This window comes from Lutra lutra, chromosome 10 (assembly GCF_902655055.1).
Source record: "Lutra lutra chromosome 10, mLutLut1.2, whole genome shotgun sequence".
Taxonomy (NCBI): Eukaryota; Metazoa; Chordata; class Mammalia; order Carnivora; family Mustelidae; genus Lutra; species Lutra lutra.
In genome coordinates, this window is record NC_062287.1 from 64174533 (window position 1) to 64202403 (window position 27871).

Here is a 27871-nt window from a genome sequence, read left to right on the forward strand (position 1 = left end):
CTGGGAGATGTGGGTTCCAGGCCCAGAGCGGGCACTATCTGTGTAACCTCATAAGTGACCCCTTTCCCCCTGAATCTTATTCTACATCCTTAAAATGAAGGGAATAGGAATAGCAGGGAATTGTGGATTATCCAACCCTATTCCTCTGCCTCCTGCACCCAAGCTTCAGAAATATTCCCTTGGGCAAGACTGGGTGGGACATAGAGCCAAGCAGTGACCTGCTTATCCCCTTTGTCAGCAAATCAGGGCTTATGGCTTAGGAGAGGCCTATATCCCATTGAAGAGGGGCAGCTATGCCAGACAGCAGAGCTGGAGAGCTGTACCAGTGGTACGAACAGGTCCCACAGAGGCTGTGGGGCCCAGAGCAGACACAGAGGACATGTGCTCTCTTTGGGTCACAGCATCTTTTTTTTTTTTTTAAAGATTTATTTTAGAGAGAGAAAAAGAGAATGAGAGAGCGCCAGCAAAAGCAGGAAGGGCAGAGGGAGGAGAGAGAATATCAAGCAGACTCTGTGCTCAGCATGGAGCCTGGCATAGGGCTCAATCTCAAAACCCAGAGATCACAACCTGAGCCAAAATCAAGAGTTGGGCGCTTAACCGACTGAGCCACCCAGGTGCCCCAGGTCCCATCTTTGTCCAGAAATTCTTATCTGCCTTTAGAATGTCCCTAACCCCCATTAAGCTGTGCTAACTTTGAGCTTTTGTTTCCAGAGGGTTCCCCATTCTTCAATGTCAATACCAAAACAAAGTTTTACTTTTTTTTTTTTTTTTTAGTAGGCTCCATGCCCAGTCTGGGGCCCAACACAGGGCTTGAACTCACGATACTGAGATTAAGACCTGAGCTGACATCAGGAGTTGGATGCCCAACCAACTAAGCCACCCAAGTGCGCCTGAAGTTTCACTTGAGACAGCTGGAATACATGAACCCGTAGGGCTGCAGATGTACATATAAAATAACCAAACATCTGCTTATAATGTTTAACATTTAATACTTCGTTATTAATACATATTTAAATCACATATCACATAAAATATTTAGATGCACTTCCTTTTTTCTATTTGGATTTTTCAAGTAATAGCCTTGAGCTTTTATTTCATACACAGGAATATCAAATCTGAGCAATGCAGAGCCAGGACCCAAAGGTCACACACAACCATTCCTAGAGCAAGTGGGGTTTCTGCCTCCTGAATGAAGAAGTTACAAGCACCAGAGTTCTCCTGGGGATCTAGGGCCCTGAGAGAGAAGCTCTGAAAGCCCAAGGTGTTCAGTCCTCCTGTCATAAGAGTGAGCACTCTGGTCCCTGGGAGGTGTGGGGCAGATGGTTCTCTTACCACCATTCCCTGCACCAGACCTTTAGGAACGTTACCTCATTTAATCATCAAACCACCTCTGAGAGACAGGCCTTATCCCCATTTCATAGCTGGGGAGACTGAGACTCCAAGAAGTTGCCACCTGGCAAAGATCATATAAAACAGGGGCAGAGCAATGACTGGAATCCAAGTCTCCCTGATTCTAAAACCCAGCCCTTTCCATTATGCTATAGCTCTCTACTCCAAGTGTAAATAAGGTAGTTTTAATTAATTCAATAATTTTATTATAAGTAAAATATTCCATAATAATGATCAGACTCTAATGATGACCTGAACCCAGCTTTGGATCATGGGAATCCAGAAGGAAGGAACTGGGAGCCAGCCCATCTGTGCTTCAAGTTTTAAGAAATATGACCTTTGAGAAAAGGAAGGTGAAGAAGAATTTTTCTGCCTGGTAATAAATCTGGATATAGTTTCATATTATAGAACCAGTGGTTCTCACACTTTGTTACATATTTGAATCCTATGGGGCACTTTAAACATCCTGATGTCCAGTCCATATCAACTAAATCAAAGTTTTAGGAGGTGGAATCCAGGCATGAGCAGTTGTTAAAATTGTATATTATATAACAATATACAACCATGTTTGAGAACAAGCACCTTAGAGAGAGCATCTCTTGATCCCGAACCTGAGCCCGATAGCTCTTTCTCCATACCACGCAGCTGAGAAGGGCAGGACCACCCAGTTTTAAAGAGGCTCCACAAAGTTAGGAAACATACTGAATGCAGCTGGGATGTATCTCCTTTCTGGCAGGGAAGGGAAGAGGGCAGATCCCCGACAGACAGCAGGGTGTCCTGACACCTAGGCTCTCTGGGGATTGGTGGACACATCCTGCCTCCCCTAACTCTCAGCTTCACTGAAGGACCCACGAGCTAAGGGCATGGGAAGCTGCCTGAACTCTGGCACGACAACCACTGCTGCTGGGGCCTAGAGTGTGCTGAGCTCAGGACTTAGTGGGGCAGCAAGGGAGGGGGGTCAAAACCACCCTTCAAAGATGAATAGCAGCACCAAGGCAACCGGGGACCAGGGGGCTAGGCTGGGAGAGACATCCCAAGGAGGTGGTCAGCTCAGCCCACCAGGTAGGGACACATGAACCCCAGGTACCTAAGCCTGAGCCCAGTGCTACGCAGCCCACTGAGGGTTAAGAAGCCCTTCATCCTACAGCTCCTGTCCACAGCTCCAAGGAACTTTACAGCTGGGGCCCAAGCTCTGACTCCCACAGAGCAGTGGCATCCTCAGAAGCAGCCTGACGCTCCCCTGCCAGCTCTCACCTGTAGAACCAAAGCTGGACAGACCTAGCTTTTTGCATGTAGCCAATTCCCTCACCATACAGATGGTGACGTGGATGCCCAGAGAGAGGGAGGGACTTAGCTGAAAGCCACGGAGCCCTTATAAAATATAGATGCTACCTCGAACCACTGAGCAGTCCCTGACAATCTACCTCTGTATCCACAAGTAAGACATTCTACCTCCTTATGCCTCTATCAGTCACTAGGCAAGGAGAAAAAAAAGAAAAAGAAAAAGAAAAACAAACCTTCTGGTGGTATCCTCTGGCATACTGGCCATCCTCACTACCCATTCCTGTCCTCCCAGCCAAGGACAGTCCCAAGGTACTAGGCACCAGCTAAGCCCCCCACCACACAAGCCCCTGCAGCCTTCTAGCCCATAACTCAAAGCAGCACCCCCTCTAGAAACACATTACGCCCACTCCCGAGATTGCCTAGTCCCTACTAGAAAGGCAGACTTTGATCCTATGGGGACTGCTGCTCCTGCCCCTGGCTGCCAGCAGGTCTACCCGTGGCCCTGCTGCCCTGTGATGAGAGTGACACCTGGGAGAGAAGTCAGAAGAGCGACAGGTGAGACCACCACGGGTCCCCAAGGACGGTGCTCACCAAGTGCCCAGGCACACCCACCCTGCGTGCTACAGCCGGCTGGGCTGCAGGGCCTAACCCTTGGGGAACTGGGTCCTGGGTGGGGTAAGGGGAGCACCCTGGGTCCTCTCCTTTCTCTGATACATCCTCAGCCAGGGCTGCATTTCTCCAGCTCACCTGAGACGCTCCTGCAAGAAAAGGTTGGTTGACTCCTCCTGTTCCTGTTTATCTCGAAGGCTCTGCAGCAATTTCCCAAACTGAGCAGCAAGAGGGAGACCTCAAAGAGGCGACTCTCTTCCTAGCTGCATCTCCTTCCTAATCCTCTGGGTGCCTTGGAATAGAAGCTCAGAAGGAAGAAAACGAGATTTTCAACTTTCAGGAACTAGCTCTGCCGCCCTCTGCACGGCTCAGGAGGCCATCACTCTCAGCCTTTTAGGACTCGATCCAAAAATCCTTCAGCCCTCCATGTTCCCCAAAATGACAGTGCTCATGTATGGCTGGAATCTGCCCCGATCCGGCAGCTCATTTAAATAGAGCTCATCACAACAACAGTGTTGGTGGAGAAGTGAGTAGCTGCAGGGCCCTGGGGACCCCCTGTTTATACGTAGGAAGAATGATGCAATCTGGGTATCAAAATAGCAATCCAGAACGGAATAACAGGCTCACGCAGCAGCGGTGCCTGCACACCCAGAGCTCAAGTTGACACACTCTGTCAGCCCCACACTGCTGCAGCACGCAGATGCCAGGCACACGCTCTCACCGCATCATTTTAAAAATCAGCAGGAGCCCGAGATAGCCCTCCGTGCCCCCGGCACGGAAGGAGGGTGTGGGGGGGGGAACCTTCAACAGACATTAAAATCTATTTCCTACACACTCACCTGCTCCTGCCACTTCACCTGAAGTCCTTATCCTGTGACGTCACAGTCAGTTGCCATAGTGACCAATTGTCCGTCACAAGTGGAGGATTAGGACTTCGGATGGGGAAGACACATGTTTCTGATGCACCAAGGTCCTGGGAGGTGTCCCTTGGCAGCTAACTCTACCCTCCCTGCCCCCACCCCAGGGGAGATATAGTCGAACACAAGCAGGGAGAGAAAAGGGAAGGAAAAGCAAGGTTGAGTTGGAGGGAAGACATAAGGAGGGGGCAAAGCTACAAATCCAAGATAATTGTAAAAGCACAGAGCACAGGAAGATTGCAAAAGCATGGGTGGGAATGGCAGGGAATATGCCTGAAAAGACTGGCAAGAGAGTAAGTGCCCGAAGAGCCCTGAATGCTAAGCTAAGGAGCTTGACCTTTATCCTAAAAAGCAAAGGCTCTGGAGAGGGACAGAGCTGGGCTTTATGATTTTCTTGATGAACTGGGGACTGGGGGGTCAGGGAGAAGTTTTGTCCAGTTTAGGAGTAGTGGGATCCCAAACAAGGGTAGCAATGGAAAGACAGGGACAGAAGAGTTGTTTCAAAGAGAACCAATATGGCATGACCAAAATAGGATGTGGGAGGGAATGGTGGTATGTGAAGAAAAAGGAGTTAAGTGGAGGGGCTGTCAGGACCAGAGGTAAGAGGGAGGGAGAGGGCTGTTGCCAGACCCCATCTTATGTGTGCCCTACTTTCTCTGGCGTCCGTAGCCTCTTTAGGTCAGGCTTCATCCTGCTTTGCCAGACCCGTAATTCACAAATCTGGAGGGGCTGTTAGAAATCCTGAATCTACCAAATCCAAATCTCTTGGCTATGGGTACGGGACCAAAAATCTATATTTTTGGCAAGTTACCCAAGTGATTCTTGGGCATTCAGACACAGCACTGGCTCAAAGACCAGTAAGCTAGAAGCAATGGCAAGTACAACTGCAGTGACCGCCCAGCAGGGCTTTCTGCATCCAGTCTTGTCTCCTCCAATCATTCTTCTCACTAAGCGAGAATAACTTTCCAAAAATACAGATTTGATTGTATTCCATTGACCAAAAATATCCAGTGTCTCTCCACTGCCTACAGAATAGCTTAAATTGGTCATGACCCTTCACAATGCATCCCCAAATTTCCCTTCTGGAGTTCCCACTTCCCTCCTTCAAACAATCCTAGATTGCAGCCAAAATTAACTCTGTCCTTTTCCTCCTGTCATTCCTCCATATGCCTCATCTTAACACTATTCCGAACCTTCAGTTCCCATCCAGAGTCTGGCCCTGCCTGGCTCCTGCACAGATATTCCTACTTGATTCCACTCACAGATTCAAATCCATCCAATTTCCCAAGGCAGAGCCTAAACCAGGGGTCAGAAAATCACAGCTTGCCCTTTTTGTAAATACAGTTTTACTGGAACACAGTCAGGTCCATCAATTCCCAAATTATCTGCTCTGCAACGGCGCTGAGCAGTGGTAACAGAGCCTGTAGGACCCACAAAGCCAAAAATATTTACTACCTAGCCCTTTACAAAATTTGCTGGTCCCTGGCCTAAAGCAATGGCTACTTCAATTGTTCTAGCCTCACCCTTTGGGGTTCAATCCTGGTAATGGGGATCCTGCTTCTTTTCCCAGTCTACCTCCATCCCTGTGTGCTTGAGTTCTGATAACTGGGTCACACTTCCATTTGGGGTAGGACACTAGGAACAACCTTCCGTTTGGGGTAGGATGCTAGGAACAAGAAGAGGGTATTCCAGGAGGAGGGAACATCATAAACAGGGGACTGCAGATGTCAAAACGTGAGGCCTCTGGGGGAAAGATTGGTAAAGCTGGTTCATGGAGAAGAGTGACAGAGATGAGGCTCTAAAGTTAGTTTGGAATCAGACTGGGAAGAGCCTTGCCAAGCTAAGTGTCTGCTCTGAATCATAAGCAATCAAGAGCCTCTCAGGTAGCTACAGCGGCAGGCTCACAACAGAAGAGTGTGATCAGGGTTGAAGCTAGAGGATTTGGGAGCATAACACACAGAGGCAAGAGGTAAAGTGAGCTCAGCCAAGGGGATCCAAAGAGTGTGCGGCAGGGCCATGTGGCCCACCTAAGCCAGAGTCAGAACACGGGCATGAGATTAGGTGACGGGCTGAGGCAGGAGATTATGGTCCACCGCATTCAGAGCTCACGTTTGTAGGACAGCTCAGCTGTGAAACAAGCTTTCAGGGCCAAGAAATAGCCCATAGCAGAATGCAAAAGGTACAGGTTGGATGGATCTAGGCTCACTCATCTCATCTGATAGACTGGAACCTCTTTTTCTTTCCCTTCAAATCTCAAGAGTCAATCCAAGGACAGCACTGACATACTCCAGCAAAGCCCCTGTCCCCACTTCCAGCTGGTCTGGACAGAGTTGATAGTGGGAGATCCAAGAGCAGCAGCCTACTCTAGGTCTGCAGTGCCTACTGGCCATCAGATCCAGGCAAGCCCTGGATCGGCAGGCAAAGGAGCTGAATTTATTTTTTCAGGTTCTGTAATAACTATGGCATTCGGCAGGATTCTAAGGCTTTCTGGACTCCTGATGCTCCCTTTATTCGGTAAGGGATTAGAGATAAGCTCCAAGGGTCTTTCCTGCTCTCTAGCTTTCACAGCAGTCAACCATGACTGGTCCCCCTTGAATGAGAGAGTTCCAGTAGACAAGGGGCCACTCCAAGACCTTGTCCATCAATCACAGCTACCTTGAACTGAGGGAACCCTCAGCAAACCTACTCTAGCTATATCCTTCTGAGCAGTGCTGGTAGCAGCCAGCACATCCCCCAGAACACAGCCTGCTACCTTCCCAGTACCAGGGGAATTGCTCTCCCAGTAACAGGTACCGTTCTGAGGTGCCAGTGCTACTCCTGGGGCCCTAGAGAGCCAATTAGGGTGAGGAAACTGTTCATGAACTAAAAAGCCATCGTGCTGATAGGGCTTGGGAGCTCCAGCTCCTGCACCTGCTGCACACCCAGCTCAGTCCAGCTCAGCTGCCTGTCCTCTACCTAGGAGACTTGGGTCACTGCCCACAACAGATCCCACAATGGTTGGACACAATTAGTACCTGGACTGAGCAAATAGCAGTCACCTGGCCTTCCAGGCTCCTATAGCTGAGCTCTCATCCCCCTGCCTCCCACCCTCACCCGAGGCCATTAGAGCCCCTCCAGCTGAGCTCTCATTAAGATCATCATTTCTTTCTCTGACTCTGAGGTTGTAGCATCTTGCATCAGTTCCCTCTCTTCAGATCTTCCCAAAGCCCCAAGGCTTGCCCACTGAGGGACAGAGATTTCCCTTTCAGCATCTGTGGCTTACAAGAGACATGCTGCCACCCAGATTAGCTTCAGGAAGCATGAGGCCATGGTGGTTATTTGGTGTTCTCAGAGCTCTTCAAGTCCAGCCCTGAAAGCCAGAGAAGACCTGGGATTGCCCAGTCAATTAGTGCCAGAGTCCAGACTGAGCTCCAAGGGCCATGACGTCCAGACCAGGGCTCTGCCCACATCTCCCACATCACCCACATCAAAATGTAAGATACTAAACAAGTAGATTCTAAAACTGTGATATCAGAATCAAGGTCTCTCAGCTAGGATTTATTTTTAGTAGATTTGAAAAGGAAATACAATGTTCCTTCTCCTTACATGGGGAAGGAAATAGCCAATTAATTGTCCTTCTCCCTTAAAACAACAACTAGAGTTATAGGAGTCCTGAGAATTTTGAAGACAAATGCAGTGCATGGTAAATGTCAGTTTCAGGCAGCCAACTCCCTTCAGAGCTTGCTACATTATTTTAAGTATCACTTTGCCACTCCCTGGCTGACTTCTCCATAGAGTCTGACCTGGAACCATGTTCAGTTAGGCTGAGAAGCAGAGTCCCACATATATTGGCTTTTGTGGGCTTCATACACCCATCTCCCATTCTCAGCCATTCTGTACAGAGCCTGCAGCTCCAGTCATCCCACTGCACAGCTAAGCCACTGTGTGCTCAGCACATTGCTGCCTTCGCTCTTGTCCCCATCACTAGCTTTTGAAGACCTTGACCCTCTGGTTGCCTTAGAGGTAGAGACCTAACACAGACACATTTCCTAGTGTGACAGAGCTGCTGGGGAAAATCTCCACAAGGCCATGGCCACATTAAAGATGTGCACCTGAGGACTCAGGCTGCAGTGCTGGTTCTTTCCTCAAAGATTCTCCATGGAATCTCCCCATCCGTTCAGGGATTCCACGTGAAATCTTCCCCTAAGCTGAGTGCTTACAGTGCCGATCACAAGCTTCTAAGAGAGGTTTGACCTGATGTAGCACTTACAAGTTGTTTTAGATCTGAGACCTGACATATTCACAATACCCAGGGTTTTCATATAATGGATATAACACCTAATTACAGGGTCATTCATATAATGAGAATAATACCTAATTACAGGGTCGTTGCATGGTTTTAAGAAGATGATACAGGCACAAGCACCCAGCATAGTGTCTGCCAACCAGCAGGTGCTTGATAAACATGTTTGCCCCTGGCAACCTGAGAAACAGAAAGGGCAGTGTCACAAGTGGGACAGTGTGCCTTCCATGTAAGAGCCACAGGAGATCTCTGCGAATTCATTGATTCAATCATTTGTTCAAGAAATATTCACTGAAGCCCTCATCCTGTGTCAGGTTCTATGTTGGGCTGTGGGGAGGTTGAGATGAAAGGCCCAGTGCAGTTAAATCAGATGCCTCCCCTAGTGCAGATGTGCAGGCCCCAGGGAGGCTCCCCGAGGGATCAAAGTTGAAAACCAGCTGGACGGCCCCTGGGCCCATGCACACAGCAATGCTCAGCTCTCCCAGCAACCAGCAGACTTGGATTTATGGCAGTGGACTTACCCCCATGCACTGCTGGCCCACCTGGCTGGAGGCACTGATGGACCTATTTATTCTTTAGCCTCTACCCATCCCCTCTCTAGCTGTTTCCATGTTTTACTTTTGAAAACCCCAAACTGGCAGAAGTAGGATAAGTGTTTTAGCAAGTCTGGGCCCCTGCTCTGCTGGATAAAGTGGCAGTGCTAAATGCTCTTTCCAAAGAACCAGATCCCAAGCAGGGTATCTCAAATTAAGGACCAGAAATCAAGTTCAGGTATTGGATCTCTCACTAGACTAACTAGAGATATGACAGCTCTCCTCTCATTTTCATGAGACAGCTCATTTGGGTACCATTCTTTCAGTTCTTCCAAAAACATTCAGTGAACAACTGATATACACCAGTCTGGTCCATGGAGAACCTCCTGGAGGTTTGCTTCTTTGCCTGAACTTTTTTTTTTTTTTGTAAGATTTTATTTATTTAGTAGGCACAGAGAGAGAGATTGCACAAGCAGGGGAGTGGCAGGCAGAGGGAGAGGGAGAAGCAGGCTCTCCACTGAGCAAGGAGCCCAATACGGCACTCGATCCCAGGACCCTGAGATCATGACCTGAGCCAAAGGCAGACACTTAACCTACTAAGCCACCCAGGCGCCCCTCTTTGCCTGAACTTTACAATCTTCTCTTCACATCCATACCACACCATATTATTATATGTCTAGTTCTCTGCCCTTCAACAGAACAGGAGTTCCTTGAAGGCAAGGGCCCTGTCTTTTCATCTCTATACCCTAATGCCAAAGAGCCCAGTACATAGAAGTCAAATACCCACAAAGAAGACAGACATACATAGGCAGATAAACCAACAAACACCCACACAGCATAGAGTCCTAAAATCTCCCAAGAGGTCACAGAAGCTGATTCTACTCTTCACCCATAAATGCAAAAATGGAAAGTAACAATGGTCTGGCCAGGTGACAGGACAGACTAAAGAATATAAGATGCCACATATTTAAGAAATTGCCCCTCTTGTTCCAAATCAAACATATTCACATCTGACCAATTTTTTTTCTACTTCAGCTGCAAAAGTTCTAAATAATAGTATTTTGTTAAGTTTCTAAGCTTTTTACTATCTCCTATGAGCAGTACAGAATCTTCTACATGTACATGATCATTTAATCTTCCTAAAAATCCTATACGATAAATACTACTATCACCAATCCTCACATTCTAGGCGAGATGACTTGCCCAAGCTGCACAACTAGTAAGTGGCAGGCAGATTAGACCTCACTCATGCCCACACATATTGACACCAAAGCTAATGTTTTTATTCTCCATTACACTCGGAATAACTTGGTGAATGAACAGTATAATTCAAATAATTGTCATTAGTATGATTTAGTTTTCTGACTTCAGAGTCATACAAAGACTTGAAACATGCATCATTAGTTCATATTAGAAATCCTAAATGAGGGGCACCTGGGTGGCTCAGTGGGTTAAGCCTCTGCCTTTGGCTCAGGTCATGATCTCAGGGTCCTGGGATCAAGTCCCGCATCAGGCTCTCTGCTCAGCAGGGTGCCTGCTTCCCTCTCTCTCTCTCTCTGCCTGCCTCTCCGTCTACTTGTGATCTCTCTCTGTCAAATAAATAAATAAAATCTTTAAAAAAAAAAGAAATCCTAAATGAGATCAAAGACTTAAGCATAAGAGTTAAACTAGAAAGCCCTTAGAAAACACAGGGGGAAAGCTTCACAACAATGGATTTGGCAATAATTTCATGGTTAGGACATCAATGAAAGCAAAAATAGATAAATTGTACTTAGCAAAATTAAAAACTTTTGTGCATCGAAGAACACTATTAACAGAACAAAAAGACAACCTGAAATGAGAGAAAATATTTACAAATCATATATCTGATAAGGATCTAGTACCCATAAAATGTTTTAAAAAATTCCTACAACTCAACAACAACAAAAAAAATCCCAATTAAAATGTGGGCAAAACTTAAACTCTATACCATTATACAACAACTCTCTGTTCCCTGCCTTGTTCCCCAGCCCCTGGCAACAACCAGGCTATCTTATGTCTCTGTGACTTGACTACTCTAGGTACATCATGCAAATAGAATCATAGACTATTTGTCTTTTTGTTGTTGTTGTTGTTGTTTAAGATTTATTTATTTGACAGAGATCACAAGTAGGCAGAGAGTCAGGCAGAGAGAGAGATGGGGAAGCAGGCTCCCTGGCAAGCAGAGAGCCCGATGTGGGGCTCGATGTGGGGCTCGGTCCCAGGACCCTGGAATCATGACCTGAGCCGAAGGCAGAGGCTTTAACCTACTAAGCCACCCACGCGCCCTCTATTTGTCTTTTTCTAACTGGCTTATTTTAGCATAGTGTTCTCAATGGCCATTCCTGTTGTAGCATGTGTCAGAATTTTCTTCCTTATTAAAGCTAAATAATATCCCACTGTATGTATATACCGCATTTTGTTCAGCCATTCGTCTGTTGATGAACACTTGGATTGCTTCCACCTTTGGCCATGAGAATAATGCAGCTATGAACACAGGTATACAAATATCTCTTTGAGTCCCTGCTTTTGGTAATTTCATTTTTTAACTTTTTTGAGGAATTTCCATAGTGTTTTCTACAGAGGATGTACCATTTTATACTCCCACCAATAGTGTACAGGATTCCAATTTCTCCATGTCCTCACAACACTTGTTATTTTCTGTTCTTTTTTCTTAATAGTAGCCATCCTAATGGACGTGAGGTGGCATCTCATGGTTTTGATTTGTATCTCCCTAAAGATTAGTGATGTTGAGCATCTTTTTGTGTGCTCACTGGCCATTTGTATATCTTATTTGGAGAAATGTCCATTCAAGTCCTTTGCCCATTTTTAAGTTAGATTGCTTTTTATTGTTTAGTTGGAGAAGGTCTTTATATATTCTGGATATTCACCCAACAATGCTGGAGCATTTTAAGACATATTTAAGATTCACCATGCTTATAAATTTAACTTATAAGATTTCCAACTGTCCTTTAATTAGCAACAATTATTTGCTAGACAACTGAAATATTTTAAAAAGAAAATAAAAAACATTTAATTTATAAAAGCAAATATTAGCTAGGTTTGTAAATAAAAGTGATTTTTTAAAAAAGATTTTATTTATTTATTTGACAGACAGAGATCACAAGTAGGCAGAGAGGCAGACACAAGTCGGCAGAGGTGGGGGGAAGCAGGCACCCTGCCAAGCAGAGAGCCTGATGCGGGGCTTGATCCCAGGACCCTGAGATCATGACCTGAGCCAAAGGTGGAGGCTTAATCCACTGAGCCACCCAGGCGCCCCAATAAAAGTGATTTAAAATTTTTAAAGTGATTGTTAAAATTTGCTACATTTATAAACAGAGTAAGATGTATAAGTTAAAATTAAAAGTTTAAGGAAGGACTAAATTTAAGTTAAAAAATCAGATTTTAATTTTAAAAATCAAACTAGATCATCTTTCCTGGGCTCCAAACTCACAAAAGTGCCCAGGGAGGTCATACAGTTTGCCCCAAGGGTTCAGAGGGCCCCAAATTCATAGCTAAAGACAAATGTGCTGCTGTAATACCTCAAATTTGTATGCCTAGCCTTAGGCTACAAATCACTTTAATAATACTACAGACAACAAAACAAACAAAGATGATGTTTCTAAACATTCACGACTTGTTTGACTTTCTCATCCTCCAAGTTCCTCCAACAGAGACTGCATCTCTGTTACAGGCCTGTGCTAGAATGCTGAGCTGAAGAGTCCGGGTTCACATCTCCAAGGACTCACAGTCCTCAAGGAGATTGTTCCCTAAGAAACCTGATATTCAGGTGCAAGACACAAGCTCCTCCCACCTGGTGGTGACTTAAATGGTGAATGGCTCACTAGTCCAAGGGAGTCTGTTCAAAGTTAGTTCCCAACCAATCCTAGGGGGGCAGCAGCTGTCCCTCTGCCTCGGAAGTTTAGTGAATCAGGACAGCGTCCTCTCCATCTGGGGAGTCAGCCAAACCTTGAATCAACACCTTCCCAGGTTTTTCAGTTTGCCACCAACTCAAGGAAATCCCAAACATGCAAAGTCCCAGCTTACAAAATAGATATAGTAGGCATCAGGAGGATTCCTTTGTCTCACAGATTCCCCAAAGAATTGTGTTTGGCAACAAGTATCCCTTGGGCGTTTAAATTCTGATTCTTTCTACACCTGAAATTCAGTTCCTATGAAACAGGAAGAGACCAGTTATGCGGAAGGAGGGGAACCAGCGGTGCTTTACTTTGGTACTTACCATCTGGGACAGTCCCAAGAACCTTGGTCACCTGCCTCAGCTCCTGGATCAAGCCCTGGAAGCAGCCTTTACAGAGCAAATGCTGGCAGGGTAGGAACCGGGCCCCCACATCGTGCAGGTCCTGTCAGCACACCGAGCAGGTCTGTACCAGGGCTTCCATCTGACCACTCCTGTGTTTCCGGTCAACTAGCGGCAGCCACATAAACTTCATGCCCGTATTGGTGCCCATGCTCGTGCCCGGGACCAGGGCTCTTCCAGTGATATCCTCAGGTGTGAAGCAGCGTGTAGAGCGAGCAAGCTCCACTCCCTGTAAGTGAAGGACAAAGCAGAGTGACTCATTTCTTTTGGGTGGGAGATGTTCCTGAACAGGTCAGGGAGGACTCAGAGAGCTGGAGGCTCGTGCCTGGTAGCCTGCAGGCCTCTGCCTCACACCCTAGCCTGAGCCCAGAGAGAGAGTCCAGCATCTCCGCTGTAGGAAGCAAAGCGGCAGAGGTCTTCTCAGTTGTGTGCTTCTTACAGGGTTTGTTTACTTTCAAAAGTGTCCAGTATCTACCTGTGCTCCTCTTTATTAGTGGACAGGCTTGAGCTGAAATTTCATTTTGGAAAAGAGAAGGAAATGTATTAAAAGCCAAGTGTATGCCAGGGGCTTCCTGTGCTTCCTGTGCTTTATCAGTCCTCACAGGTACTCTTGGAGATAGGCATTATGATACTTTCACAAATTAAATAAAGCCATGAGGGACAGGCTAGGGAAACTGAGGTTCAGAGAGGCTGGGTAACTGTACAAAGACAGGTGGTAAATAGCAAAGTTCAAATTCAAAATCAGACTTCACACTTATTTAGCAGAGGGCAGCATAGTAGCCCCATGGAGGTAAGGGCAGTCTGTCTTAGAAGGTTTAAGTGTGGCTGAGTCCATTTCATTAGACTTTGAGAATATCAAACTCTTTGGTCTCAAACCCCTTTATGTTTTTTAATTATTCAGGACCCCAGAGAGATTTTATTTATGGGGGTTCTATCTACTCCTATTTACCATATTATAAATGAAAACTGAGAAACTTAAAACTATTAATTCATGCAAAAACAATAAACCTATTACATGTCAACCTGAATAACGTACTTTTTTGGGAAAAAAATTAACTATTTTCAAAACAATAAATTTAGTAAGAAGAGTGACATCATTTTTCCTTTTTGCAAACCTCATTAATATCTGTCGTAATAGGAGACAACTGGAATCCTATACCTCCTTCTTCAGTCAATCTGCTCTGTGTTGTTTTGTTTATAGTGTGTGAGGAAAATCCAGCCTCATAGGGCTGCACACAGTTAGAAAAAAATATGGCTATGTTTAATAGCCTTGTCAGGTAACTGTGCACATTCTTTGATTCTACAAGTAGTAGTTTCTTAAAGGCTGGTTGCCATGTGGAGTCTGAAACTACATCAGTGAACATTTCTTACCCTGTTACATTAAAATCCACTGTCCTATCTTGCACTGTGAACTGTTCTTTTACCCAGGCATCATTTTATAACACCAAGCATTTGCCATTTGGAAAATACTGGTTCAATGACTTATGCAGATGCTCTGAGTATTGAGGTTTCATTAGACAATAACAAAACATCACACTCTTTCACATTGCCTCAAATCTCATTGGAAAATTCTTTACAAGGAAGATGTCAGACTCAAATAAAGATGTCAGACTCAGAATACCTTTACCAGAATTCTAATTTTTGCTGGGAACTCTAATTTTATCATTGGCAACAAATACTGTCGGGTTTTTTCCCTGAAATGACAGGCTCACTTCATTTTTGAGAAAATACCTGCCAGATTCCCAAGGCTGAATAACCACAGTCTGGCAGTTGTTCTTTCAAGTAAAACTGGTGTCATACGAAAACAAAAACAAAAACAAAAACAAAAAACAGGCTAGTTCAGTTTGCAACTCACACTACAGCACATGTGCAGTTCCTCTCTTTGGTAAGTAGAACTGCTTTATGCATTCTTCCAGTTTCTTCACGGAATATTAAAAACATGTATTCAAGGACTGAAACGTAGTAAACTATTTACTGCTTTGTCATGGACACTCCTAAGTGAGACTCCCTTCTCTTCCCTTTCTCTCTCTTTTCCTGTAAATGCCTGGCAGTGAAGAACAGTATAACTTGTACCAACATCTTTGGCTTTTTACACACCATCTTTGGCTTTTGCTTTGGCACAACCAGAGCGAATGCCAACCCAACGAAAAGGGCAGATAGCATCTTAATATTATTATAAAAATGTTTTTGACGCTATGGACACTTGTGGATACCTGTGACCCCATGAACACTTACGGAAGAGTCTCAGGTACCACCCCCAGCCCCCCCGACCTGTCATCGGTCTACAGACAGCACCTTCAGAACTGCTGCATTAAGCTTTAAATAATTACTCTGGGGATTCAAGGAGGTGGCATGGCTTTCCAACACCAGTGGGTACTACTCGGGATGAGTATATAAACAAATACTTAATTTCTGTCTTAGAAAACCAACTGAAGTAACTCTATGAGGATAAGGTTTAAATTAAAGGCATGGCCAAGAAATGGAGTCTCTGATTTGAGGACTGGGGGGTTCCAAATGACTGAACTTCTACCCCCTTCCTCTGGCTGCTTTTCACTACACCTTAGCTCTTGCCTCTCCTTCCTATCTCCTCTGACCTGGGGAAGAGGATAGAGGATAGAGGAAGGCAGGGGTAGCAAATTCAAATGCCCACAGGGGCTAGCCATAGCTAGGTTCCACCTAAAAGAATGTGGGTCCAGTGTTGTCAAACCTTAGTTTTCCAAAATGTCAGAAATCCACATTTTTATTTAAACTCACAAATGTTGGCAACTAATTACATTTCAAAAACATGAGAAAACAGCATGAGTCAAACAAAACATACCAGTCATTAGCCTGTGACCTCTGCTTTAAGTCCCAGACAAACATGGACTAAATGAACATCATGTGAAAGTCTGGAAGGACAGAAAACCTCTCATATAACATTACCTTGCTACAATTCCCTCCTTTTAATACCTTACAGCCTGATCTGAGGGTTTCTACAACCTGGCCAAGGAATGGCAGAGCAAGTCATTCCATGTCACACTGGGAGTAAGAATTTCCAAAGACTGTTTGCATGGGTAGGAGAGAACAAATTTAATCATCAAAGCAAGTACTTCAGGCAAAAATGGGGAGAGAGACACACTAGGTAATGAGAAAACATCCACTTGAGCTAGACGGTGTTGAATGTGACATTATTACCTGTGTACTTGTTTACTGTCTCTTTCGGACACAGTCCTAGGACATGACTTAGTCTTTCTTGTTCACCCTTGTCCCTGCTTCTCACTGCCTGACAGGCATATATAGTGTCTGAACATAGCATGCACTCAATAAATGTTTCTTTTTTTATCTTTTTATTTTTTTTAATTTTATTTTTTATAAACATATATTTTTATCCCCATCAATAAATATTTCTAAAATGAAAGAATGAATCTCAGCATTTTTCAACAAGAAAACTAAGATCCAAAGAGTATATGCTGTTTGTTCAATATCATTTGACTAGTTGGGAAAGGACCCCAAACTTCTATGTTCCTTCTGCTAGTTTTATCATCTGAAATTAAACGAAAACCCAAGTATTTAAGCCCTTCTTTATTGTGCTATTGGATAAACTGCCCTCTAATGTACACAAATTCCTCTCTTCACATTTTGTTATTCTGAGTTTAATGGCAGCAAGGTTTTCCATCCTAGCTTCCAACAAAACTCTAGGAATGCATTTTCCATGTAGTACCATGATATGTTTTTTTAAGGTTTTATTTATTTATTTGACAGACAGAGATCACAAGTAGGCAGAGAGGCAGGCAGAGAGAGAGGAGGGGAAGCAGGTTCCCTGCTGAGCAGAGAGCCCGATGCGATGCAGGGCTCCATCCCAGGACCCTGGGATCATGACCTGAACCGAAGGCAGAGGCTTTAACCCACTGAGCCACCCAGGTGCCCCGTACCATGATATTTTTTAAAAATCTATTCAACACAGTACGGAAAGACTCTCGGAAATTAGATTATTTTTACTTTGTGCTGAAGACAACCCTGTGGTCCTATGGATTTTCCTCTAAATGCCATATTGCCATATATCAACAACTACTTATAAAGACAAAAACAAAACAAACAACAGCATCAAAAACCCCTGAACCTGGTAGTTGAAAGTGATAACTATACATGCTGCTGGTGCATAAATTACTACAATCCATTTGGGGGGAAAAAACAGCATAAAATGAATTATAAAAATATTCATACCCTATAATACAGCCATCTCACTCCTGGGAATTTACCCTAAACAAGTTATTCAATAGAAGAAAAAAACCACATACACACAAATGTTCATTGCATCACTGATAGCAGAGGACACAATAAGAATAACAACAACAACAATAAAACTACAGGAGAAAATGGCTTGGTAAATTATAGTATCTGCTGAAGATAAATTAGCCTTAAGCTATTAATAATAATAATCATGAAGACCAGGTAGTGATTCAGAAAAATGTTATGATATCAAATGAAAAGCAGAATACAAAAGGATTTGTGTGCTACAATCATCAGCTTTGAGGGTAGCTATTTTTCCAAGTAGACAAGAGCTGAAAGGTAATATTCAGACACAAAAAGAGCATTGTAAGGTATTATGATTCAAGATGTTTATTTTTTTAACATTTTCTTTAATGTTTCACTGACTTTTCTATTACATGCAGTTCTTAAAAATCCTTTCTGAAATAAATTTGGATTTCTCAGTTTTTCCAGCATTCTCACTTAAAAAGAACAGAAACCCTGGCTCTTCCCATCTTAAATGAACAATCCTCTACTTGAAAAAGGAAAGCAACATATTATTTCCAAATGTCTGAACCTAAAGACGGAGTGCAAGTAAATTGGATCCACCCATTTTGTGGTTGGTATCTGAAGGACTGCTGAGGAACTCAGGAACCCAGAGGGGAGAGGAAGAAAGAGGGATCACAGGGCCCTCTTCAGGGTGGGGGTGTGTTCATAAGGTCCCCTGGAGAAAGGTCTGGGGTACCAAAAAAGTCAGCACATTTACCTGTCTCGCCAGGTTGCTGCCTGGCATCATTTCCCTTCTGCTCATTTCACAGATATTTTCTGAGGCCCTGACCTTCTTGGGGAGCCCAAATGCCTGAGATGTCACAAGGCCATGCTCTACTTCAGAAGAGATGTCACAGAGAAGCAGGCCTCTCAGAGGTCAAGTCTCAGGGTCATGTTCCATGTGCCTGAGTGGAGAAGGACAGGTCACCAAATGCCTAATGTCTGGATGCTTCTCAGTGTCAAACTTCATTTGCTCTCTCAGAGCTAGTCAACCTAGGGAAACTGACCTGCACTGACAAAACACACATAAGCCTTATATTAAAGCTATAAGATTTCCTTGGGAATGAAAAGGGAGCCTTCTAGAAACCAGAGCCAGACAATTGCTCAGGGCATGCCCTCTACCCTGGAGATGAAACCACCAATGAGAAGAACATTAAGTGAACACAGAACCCAACACAGAGTGCTGGTCCACTCAGGGAGAAATTCCATTCTGGTGGATGGCCTGAGGGGTAGAATATAGCTCCTCTATACCCATGGAAGCTGGCAAAACTACCCAGAAGTAGTGCTCATGACCCAGAACCCTACCTCTACCCCTGGACAGTCTTGGTCCTTGCTCTAGTCCTCCTTACAGGACACTTGATGGGTACCTTTCATTCCCAGAGCTCTGCCCAGCTTACCTCCATTCATAGACCATGTTCCCAAGGATAGCTCAGTTCGTCTCTTGTGCACTTAATTGGCCAGATCTGATTCAAATAGGGGGTGATCTCTTCTTAGGCCTCACCCCCCCCACTCTCAAGGCCCCTCTTTCTGCTGGTCACAGGCAGTATGTAATCAAGGACTGAAGAACTGATGAAGACCATAATGCTGTGAGGTCAGAGAGGGAGTGGTCACTGAGGTAAAAGCAGATCTGGAAAGAGAAGACTAAAGACTAGGTAGGCCCAGGCTCTGTCTCTTGGCAGCTCTGTAGCCTCTGGCAAGTTGCTCAACCTTCAGTGCCACAGTTCTCTCATTTTTATTCATAAAATGGGGCTGGTAGTATTGACCTCTCAGGCAGATGCATTTTGTAAACTGCAAGGTGTATTTGGCTATTATCATTGTGGAAGAAGCAGAATATAAGGTGGGCCTTAAAGGTTGAGAAAGATTCAGAATATCTGAGCAGGAAGAAGATGAGCACTACAGACGTGAGAAATGGCACCAGCACAGGCAAAAAGGCAGAAGAGATGTATCAAGTCTGGCTGCAGGAAAAAGCTCGTGTAAGAGAAGTTTGGAAAGGCAAGTGGGCTGTATTCTGTTGTAATAGGGAGCTATCCAACTTTTTTGATCAAGTAAGTGAAAGGATGAAAGCCATGCTTTGGGAAGATGAACCTGGCAGAGATGTGAAGGATGAATGGATTGGAGGAGGGTTAGAATGCAGCCAGGATGGCCACAGAAGGCCGCTGAACTCAAGAGACATGATGAGGGTCTTAATGAAGGCAGTGGAATGGGGGCTTAACAGGAGGAAGCAAATCTGAGATATAGAACAAAAGGATATGGTGACAGTGTATTAGGGGAAATGAAGGCTTGGGAACAATTTTCATGTCTCCGTGACATCACTATCTAGGTGGACAAGGGTGCCACTCACCAAGATACAGTATAAAGAAGAAGGCACCAGTGAGCAGAGAAGATTGAAGTCTTTGAATATGTTTACCAGGTTTGTCTGTAGAATGTTCAAGGAATAATAATCAGAGATTGAGTAAATACAGGAGTGTGGAGCTCAGCTATGGAGATGTGAATTGAAGCCACCCAAAATAAGCTCACCCAAGGATTGTGTACTGTGAAAAGTTAAGAGAGGCAAGGACCAGAGGCTGAAAAATAGCAACACTTAAATGATTAATAAAGTTAAAAGAACCTGAAAAGACTGAGAAATGGCCAGAGAGATAGGAAGAAGAGAAGTTTCTAAAAGGAGTGAAAGAGGTACAACAGAGAGAATGAGTGGTAAAAGGAATGGGAAGAGTCCATTCAATTTGGTATTTTTTAATTGATGATTTGAGTCAGAGTGGTGTGCCTGAGGGCTAGATTGCTGCGGAGTAAACAATGAATAGGAAATCAACAAATGGACAGAATTCACAGACTACTCTTTTGGGGAGCTTGACTGTAAAGGAAAGAGTAAGGGTGCTAGGTAGAAATCAGTCAGGGAGAATTTAGGATATTTCGCTAAAACATGTTACCTGAGAGGAACGGGGTAGGGAAGATACACACATAGAGTAATTGAAAGAATGGGATTTTGGACACCTGTTGAGACTGAGAAATGGCTCTTCCACTGAGTGAGGTGACAGTAAGTACATTCAGTCACATTAATTTGTTGAAGGTTGCTACATGCCAGGAACTGGGAGTGCGTGGATACAAGAAAATAATCCTGAATTTGGTGGAGAAGGGAAGATAAATGTGGTCGACAATTATATAAGAGCTGCCTATGCGACTGCGTGGGCGTACACGTGGGAGAAGTAAACAACAATGGCTGAATGGGTCAGAGAAGTTTCGCAGGTTCGAGGTTGAGCAGGGGTTCCCTGGTGCAAGAGAGAGGGTCATGGCCATGTCAAGTAGATTCAAGTGAAAATTAAAATTTGGTGGTTAGAAAAAAGTACTTAGAGTCTGCATTAAAAGGACCATAAAGCAACCAGGTATATAGATCCCTGAAGTATTAAGTATTGTTCAAACTGGGGATGCCCAGGATGATAGCACGAAGGCAAAGGTGGAATTAAGACCGAGTGCCTCCTCAGGTATGGGTGAGCAGGTGCCAGTGGGTGGCAGACACCTAGGAAAGGACTCAAAGGGAGCAGAGCGAGATACCCGGTGGGCACACTGAGGGTCAAACAGCGCCTCGCGAATCCGCACGGCGGCCAGAGAACAAGCAAACAACCGCTACCGCCAGAGCCTAGCAGACCACAAAGAACGCGAGGCGCGAGGAATGGCTCAGAGTTGGGGCGTTTGGGGAAGAGCTGAGTGAGATACGGTGGCTTAGGCGGGTTCCAGAGCCAAAGCGCCGCGACGACGTACACCACACAGCGCCCCAAGCCGCGAATACAGCGACAGCTCTCAGCTTCAGAACCTGAGGGAACGAGGTCTGCGCGCGCAAGGAATTCCGGCCGCCACCTCAAACCGGACTCAGCTGAGAGGGCGAGAACGCCCAGCTCAAAGAAGCGACAGCCTAGTCTGGCAGTTACGCGAGACCCGCGAGACCTGCGAGACCCGCGAGACTCAAGAGACCCCGCCCTAGGCCCGGCCTCCCTGCCGGAAGTGAGTCTCATTGGCTCCGCCCCCGTCATCGGTACCTCGCGAGATTTCACGAAAGCGTCCCTTTTCCGTCTGGGCTGCCGACATGGTAGGTGGTTCTTTTCGTGCCTCTGCTTAGTTGCGGGTGCAGGGCGCGAGCACTACTCGTGTTGCACCCAGCCACCTACCCCCGATCTTGGCCCGGCTTTCCAGGCCGCCCATGGCGGACCTCAGGGCAGGGTGGCCGGCATCGGCCCTGGAGTCGGGCCGCGTGCTTTTCTTGGGTTCGAATCTCTTGAGACACGGGGACCCGCGCGCTCGGGCGCCGCCTTGATGAGGCCGCATGGCCCCGGGCCAGTCCGTAACTTCACCTTTGCTGAATGTGACCCAACGCAGATACTTGATCCCCAAAGCTTACAGACCCTTCGCACACGGTCAGGCTCGCCCTCTGCCCCACCTCCCTTTGGCCTTATCACCAAGCACCTTTTTCCATACAGCCTTCCAGACTGAGGAAGACCCGGAAACTTCGGGGCCACGTGAGCCACGGCCACGGCCGCATCGGTAAGTGTCGGCATCCCATCCTGGTCGGCTTTGAGCTCTCCCCGCTGGGTACTTACCTAGCCGGGAAGTGGGTAGGGTAGAAGTGGGTTCGCCTTGTGCGAATTTGACTGTTAGCGGTTGATTTTTTTTTTTTAGAATTTTTTAGAATTTTCTACAGTACTCCATTTGAAGAGAATTTAACACCAGTTGGGGGAATGAAGTTTGATTGAGGCAAAGTGTTAATTTGTCGAAGGCATGGAGTACTGTGGATAGTGCTATGATGTGGAACATTGCAAAGAGATGTTTCACCTGGAAACTTGAGGGAATAGCAGTGCTTAAAGAGGTATTGTAGACTGGGAACAAGATAAGTAAATATGTAGAAGTATGGGGAAAGAAGAATTGAGGGGCTGGAGAAGGCTATAGCCATGTAGCTTTGTATTCTTGCAGGCAAGCACCGGAAGCACCCAGGAGGCCGGGGTAATGCTGGTGGCATGCATCACCACAGGATCAACTTCGACAAATAGTGAGTGTTTCTTGACTTGTACTTCTCCTGGCACTGACAGTTTGGAATTAGGGGCAGAGGGTTGGCTCAGGACACCTTCAGTGGGAAGAAAGCCTCTTACCACTGGAAAACCTTGTGTGTGGCTGGGTCTTACCAAGTTAACATTCGATGCAAACTGAGAACTTTTCATCGAGGCTAGAGTCACGCTTGGGTATCTGCTTATTGCCTTAGTGTGCTAGAGCCCTCGAAGATTAATTGCTGACCTTATTCACTGGCTGTGACCCTCATGGCATAGTCAGTCACCGGGTTAGTGACATCAGATTAACTATGCACCTCCTAGAGTGACTTACGTCCCCAAATTTGTTTAGAAAATCTCTTATCACAAGAATGTGTAAAATTTCCATAAAATTTTGTCAAGTGATCTAGAAGACCTCATTGCCTCTTTTTCAGTGACTTATCCTAGTTCCATGAAATAAGGCTAGTCCTACTCTGGAGCATCTTTGGTGGCTTCTTTTTTAAAGATTTGTTTTAGTTCAACAATGGATGGAATACCTGCTATGTCACTGTTGTATACCAGTGAACAATTTACACTAAAACTAAGAGAGAAGAACAATGAAGATGATATACATCACTTCTTAATTGGAGTCAGGTTATAAAAGTGATTGCCCTTCTCTTCCTAGTCACCCAGGTTACTTTGGAAAAGTTGGTATGAGACATTACCACTTAAAGAGGAACCAGAGCTTCTGCCCAACTGTCAACCTTGATAAACTGTGGACTTTAGTCAGTGAGCAGACACGGGTAAATGCCGCCAAAAACAAGACTGGAGCTGCTCCTATCATTGATGTGGTGCGATCGGTGAGTGAAGGAATAGTTGGTGACTTCATATTGTTCTTGCCTCTCAAAATTCTGGATAATCTAATCTATTTGATGATCTACATGGAATCTCTACCCTGTTACCTTCTAGACTATTCCATCTTTTGATAGAATTTCCACAGGTAACTGACCAAAATTGAACTCTAGTTCAGTTATGATTCACATAAAATATTTGAAGAATAATAATCTTTACAATCAGTAATCTCATCCCCACTGTTACTGCCCTGATATATACAGGTTTGCATTTCTGGTCTAAGCTTTTGGCAGTATCTTAGCTGGTTCTTATCCCTCTTAGACAGTCCCACTTATGTGAGGCACAGCTCTCGGCCCTTTATGTCCCTTACAGAATAAAATCCTGAGATGTTTGTTATTTATGGATCTCCGCTATCTGAGGAGATTTCCACACACCCCAAAACAGTGATGACAAAGCATTTTTGTTTGTCTTTTGGAGTTCCAGTCTTTGTGTCAGTTTTACCTCCCATGGGTATGGAGATAGTCTAAATCCTAAAGGGGCTTTTGGTTAAGTTTTAAATACCTTTTTCCAGCCTACTTAACACTCCTTGAGCAATTTTGATGGTCCAGACTTCTTGGAACCTTGTTGGGGATGTAGTCTTTATTTTTACCACCTGGTAATTGAATAGGGTGGGGGAGGTGCTTTGCTTGAGGCTAGAGTCACATCCTGACACATCTCTTGTCCTGGTGTGCTAGAGTCCTCAGAGAGAATCTGCTGGTCTTGATTCACTGGCGAGGGCAGTCAGTGCCCCCGGTAGTGCCCAGATCAGAAACATGCTCTCCCAGCTCCTAGGTGGTATAGATTGGCAGGCATCTTTCTTCATACCAGGGAGTTGTCATCTGCTGTGGTGTGTATTAAAGCTTTTTTTTTTCTATTCCTCCAGGGCTACTACAAAGTTTTGGGAAAGGGGAAACTCCCAAAACAGCCTGTCATCGTGAAGGCCAAATTCTTCAGTAGAAGAGCAGAGGAGAAGATCAAGGGTGTCGGGGGCGCCTGTGTTCTAGTAGCTTGAAGCCCTGTGGGGAGAGGTTCATTAAATGCTAACAAGTGCTTTTCTTTTCTGGTCTGGGTGTAAATTCTTTAGCACCCCTACCTCCTGACCTGTATATCCGAAACCCACCTAAGGGATTTCCAGGAGTAAGGGTATGAGGGCCTGAGACTCTCTGTCAACTCCCCTCAGAGAGTGTGGAAGAGATAGCACCAGCACTTAGAGGACTTGGCCCAATACCTAACTAGAACATTTTCATTTATAAAGTGAGAATGATAGCACATGTATGTATCTTAGAGTTGAAAGACCAATTTGCATTGTATATTCTGAATTTACAGTGAGTGGGAGAATACACCCTTTAACTGTAATACATGGCTCAAAAGGGAAGATTCGGTTGGTTATGTTTTGTTTAAGTAAGCTCTTAACCAGCATGGGACTTGAACTCAGGGCCCTCAGATTGAGTTACTTGCTCTACCAACTGAGCCAGTCAGGCACTCCAAAAGGGAAAACTCAGTTTTGATGGGGCATTCCAAAGAGTGGACAAAGTGATAGGATTGAAGCGATTGTGAAGGATGTAATTCCTGAGCCTAAGGTTTTTCCTCCTTGACTCTGTCTTTTATCATACCATTCCAGAATCTTGAGATGGGGGCCCAGCAGTCTGAATCTTAAACACACTGGGGCTTTTACACATGAAAGTGGTTTGGAATCTAAAAAGCATTTGTCAGGATGTACGTATCCCTGTGTATTAATGTTCAAAGAACTACATCATGAAATGCTAAAGATTCTAGTCTGAAATTAGCATAGAATTTGGAAAAGCCAGAAACTGTACTTGGGCTTTCTAAGATTTGTATCTCCTACAAAAACAAAACAATGACCAGTGCTTGTGTGCAGACAGGACCTTCAGATCTCAGGGTAAATTATAATTTGCTACAGTTTTTCTAGTTCTTGCCAAAAATTGTGAAATTTTCTTTGGCCCCAAATAAAGTTGGTGTCTACAGCCCTGGCCAAAAAAATAGGATGACACTTAAAATGCGACTAGGTTTCGTTGAGTGGTGTTTTCTTAGTCCTCTGGGGGTGATATGTGGGCTGGGAACCATGACTTCCTATGGGACAGATTTGTGACAACCTTTAGAGGATTTTGCAGACCCCCAAGTAAAAGGAAAATGGACAGCAAACTTAGTGATTTGGTTGAGAAGTGTGTGAAGGCTTTACTCAGTTGGACAAACTGGATAATTCAGATTTGATCTTTGATGATGGGAGAAAGGCAAAACTGGTCCCTTAGTGTCTTGGAGGACATAAAATATGGAAGCTGAGGTCATTGATCTGAAATGGGTTGTAGTTGATACTAAGAGAATTTAAAGTCTAATTGATGATAATTACACATTGAAGATTCTAAAAATGTAGAATATCTTGAGATTCAGATGGGGTTTGAGCTTTTCACCCAAATCTTAACAGCTGTGTGTGGCATCTTTAAAGACTGAGGATTGTGTGGATTAAAATGGAAGTACTTAACTAAACCTTTTTGACTTACTGTGAACGATTATGGGAGCGGACAAATTAATTCCCATGGTCTGATAAGGCAAAATGACCCAAGCAGAGAGAAGAGCAAACATGCTAACCAATTTGGGAAAGTTAAGCAAAATAAGTGAGAATGTAGTTAGGGACTGGGCTGCAGTGGGAGGTGGGACAAAGAAAATGGGAATGAGAAAGTAGCAGGAGTAGGATTCAGAAAATTAAATGGATAGGACTTTGCAAGTGGATGAATTGGGGTGGGGCTGACAGCTAAATGGTTAGGCCTGGACAGGTGGGATTTAGCCCATATGTGAAAACAAGTCCCTTAGAAGCCAGTTTCTTACCCAGAAATTCATTAGCACTGTGTAGCATCACTATTCATAAACAGGGTCCGGCTAAGTGGGATAATACTTATCCCTGTATGGAGGTGTAGATGGCCATGTTGATTGTGAAAGTCCCTCATCCATTTTAAATAGAAGATAGTCCAGATACCATGCCATCCCACCTGGCCTGGGAAGGACAGCTGAAGCGGACTCTCCAGCTTGCTCATTCAAGTACCTACAACTAGTAGCTGGCAGATGCTTTGATTCAGGTGTTAATATTGCCAAGGAAGCCAGGAGACAAAACCGTACTTTCATGTTGCAGATGAAAAGCACAGACCTATAGGGACCACTTGGCTTGTTTGATGGGACCAAGCGCAAACCTTACAGTTTGACTTTATATTTGCATCAAAGGGGCCACTGCTGAGATACAGTCCACGCTGAAGAAACAAATGAAGCTGCCAAGCTGATTAGTCTGTGCTGGAGGCACAGAGGCCCACACTGCCACTGGTCTTTTTAGTGGCTGATATGGGCACAGGGTTAATGGAAGTCTTCCCATAAACGAAGGCCAGAGCTTTGTCAGATGCCCTCTAAGTCCGTGGTCTTCAACCACGTTTACCTTCCTCTTCAAACTGGTAAAATAACGTCACCTAGCCCATCAGGCTGACCTGCTTATTTTCTATAGCTTGGATTGCTAAGGATAGGATTTCTGGCCTAATGTACATGTGCTTTAGATACATTTTCACGCAAACCTCAGAGCTGATGCTGTAAAAAGGTAAGTTGTCGATATCGGACTCGACCCCATTATCAAAATCCGCTAACGAATTTAAGGTCTCAATTCAAATACGCGGATCCTTACTTGATGGCTAGGCCACACGCAATCAGTCCCTGGTCTGAAAACCCCTGGTGTGCCTAAGGGCGCACCATCGGCGGAAGGCGGACGACAACGAAGACGGCAAAGGCCACAGCCCTACAGAGCCTGAGGCTGCCGCAGCTGCCCTTGTGGTTTACACTGCCCTACTTCTGCAACGCCATCACACAACACCCACCTCTTCTCGCCTCAGCCCCGAGAACCACTTCCTGAGGGTGTAGGTTCTGGTTCCGGGGTCACGTTAACCTCACCCGCTCCACGACCGGAAGCACGCTCGGCACCGGTTCCTTCCGTGGGCGCAGCCAGTTCCGGAAGGGGCGGAGCCGGGCTCGTTGCGCGGCCGGGAGATTTTCCCAGGCATGGCGGGAGGTTTAACTCGGCGGCTCTTGGTGGGCGTGGGCCCCTTCAGAACAGGGGGCCGGGCCAACCTTGCGGCGCTTACGGAAACATGGTTTTTATACACGTCAAACACGGGAATTTCCATACTTCTCAGAATTAGCTTGTTAATTGGTTGCCAAAAAGATGAGCGCCAATTACGACGTTCACGGTACCTGGGACACCTGCTTGTACGTTCATGGAGATGAAATGGGAGGACATAAAACTGAGAAGGCATTTCTTAATGAGCTGTATGAGGTGGGGGAGATGTATGTTTTGA

The 27871-nt window shown here is 45.2% G+C and overlaps 2 protein-coding genes, 1 long non-coding RNA gene and 2 other non-coding genes across 6 annotated transcripts in view; 4 read left to right on the forward strand and 1 right to left on the reverse strand.

The window, feature by feature from the left end:
- Positions 1 to 21496, reverse strand: part of TRIM66 (tripartite motif containing 66) — a 57246-nt gene extending 35750 nt beyond the window's left edge. The window contains exons 1-3 of one of the 2 annotated variants that reach the window (XM_047692208.1): positions 19023 to 21496; positions 18344 to 18530; positions 13273 to 13579 (exon numbers count right to left, since the gene is read on the reverse strand). Coding sequence is in view for 1 of the 2 variants with exons in the window: in XM_047692207.1 (XP_047548163.1) it covers positions 19023 to 19032 (10 nt within the window). In the remaining variant the exon portion in view is untranslated. The remainder of the gene's footprint in view (positions 1 to 13272; positions 13580 to 18343; positions 18531 to 19022) is intronic. The other variant, XM_047692207.1, reaches the window with a different exon arrangement.
- LOC125078935 (uncharacterized) lies at positions 17186 to 26030 on the forward strand. The gene is made up of 2 exons (XR_007121017.1): positions 17186 to 17257; positions 25017 to 26030. It is a non-coding gene; the product is annotated as an uncharacterized LOC125078935 (long non-coding RNA).
- On the forward strand, positions 21612 to 24581 carry RPL27A (ribosomal protein L27a). The gene is made up of 5 exons (XM_047692209.1): positions 21612 to 21706; positions 22095 to 22158; positions 22585 to 22660; positions 23320 to 23494; positions 24409 to 24581. The coding sequence occupies exons 1-5, from the start codon at positions 21704 to 21706 to the stop codon at positions 24535 to 24537; spliced, it is 447 nt and encodes a 148-aa protein (XP_047548165.1). The 5' UTR covers positions 21612 to 21703; the 3' UTR covers positions 24538 to 24581.
- Positions 22828 to 22958, forward strand: LOC125080280 (small nucleolar RNA SNORA3/SNORA45 family). Its single transcript, XR_007121303.1, has one exon. It is a non-coding gene; the product is annotated as a small nucleolar RNA SNORA3/SNORA45 family (small nucleolar RNA).
- On the forward strand, positions 24172 to 24302 carry LOC125080279 (small nucleolar RNA SNORA3/SNORA45 family). The gene has a single exon (XR_007121302.1). It is a non-coding gene; the product is annotated as a small nucleolar RNA SNORA3/SNORA45 family (small nucleolar RNA).
- Positions 26031 to 27871: the final 1841 nt, after the last annotated feature.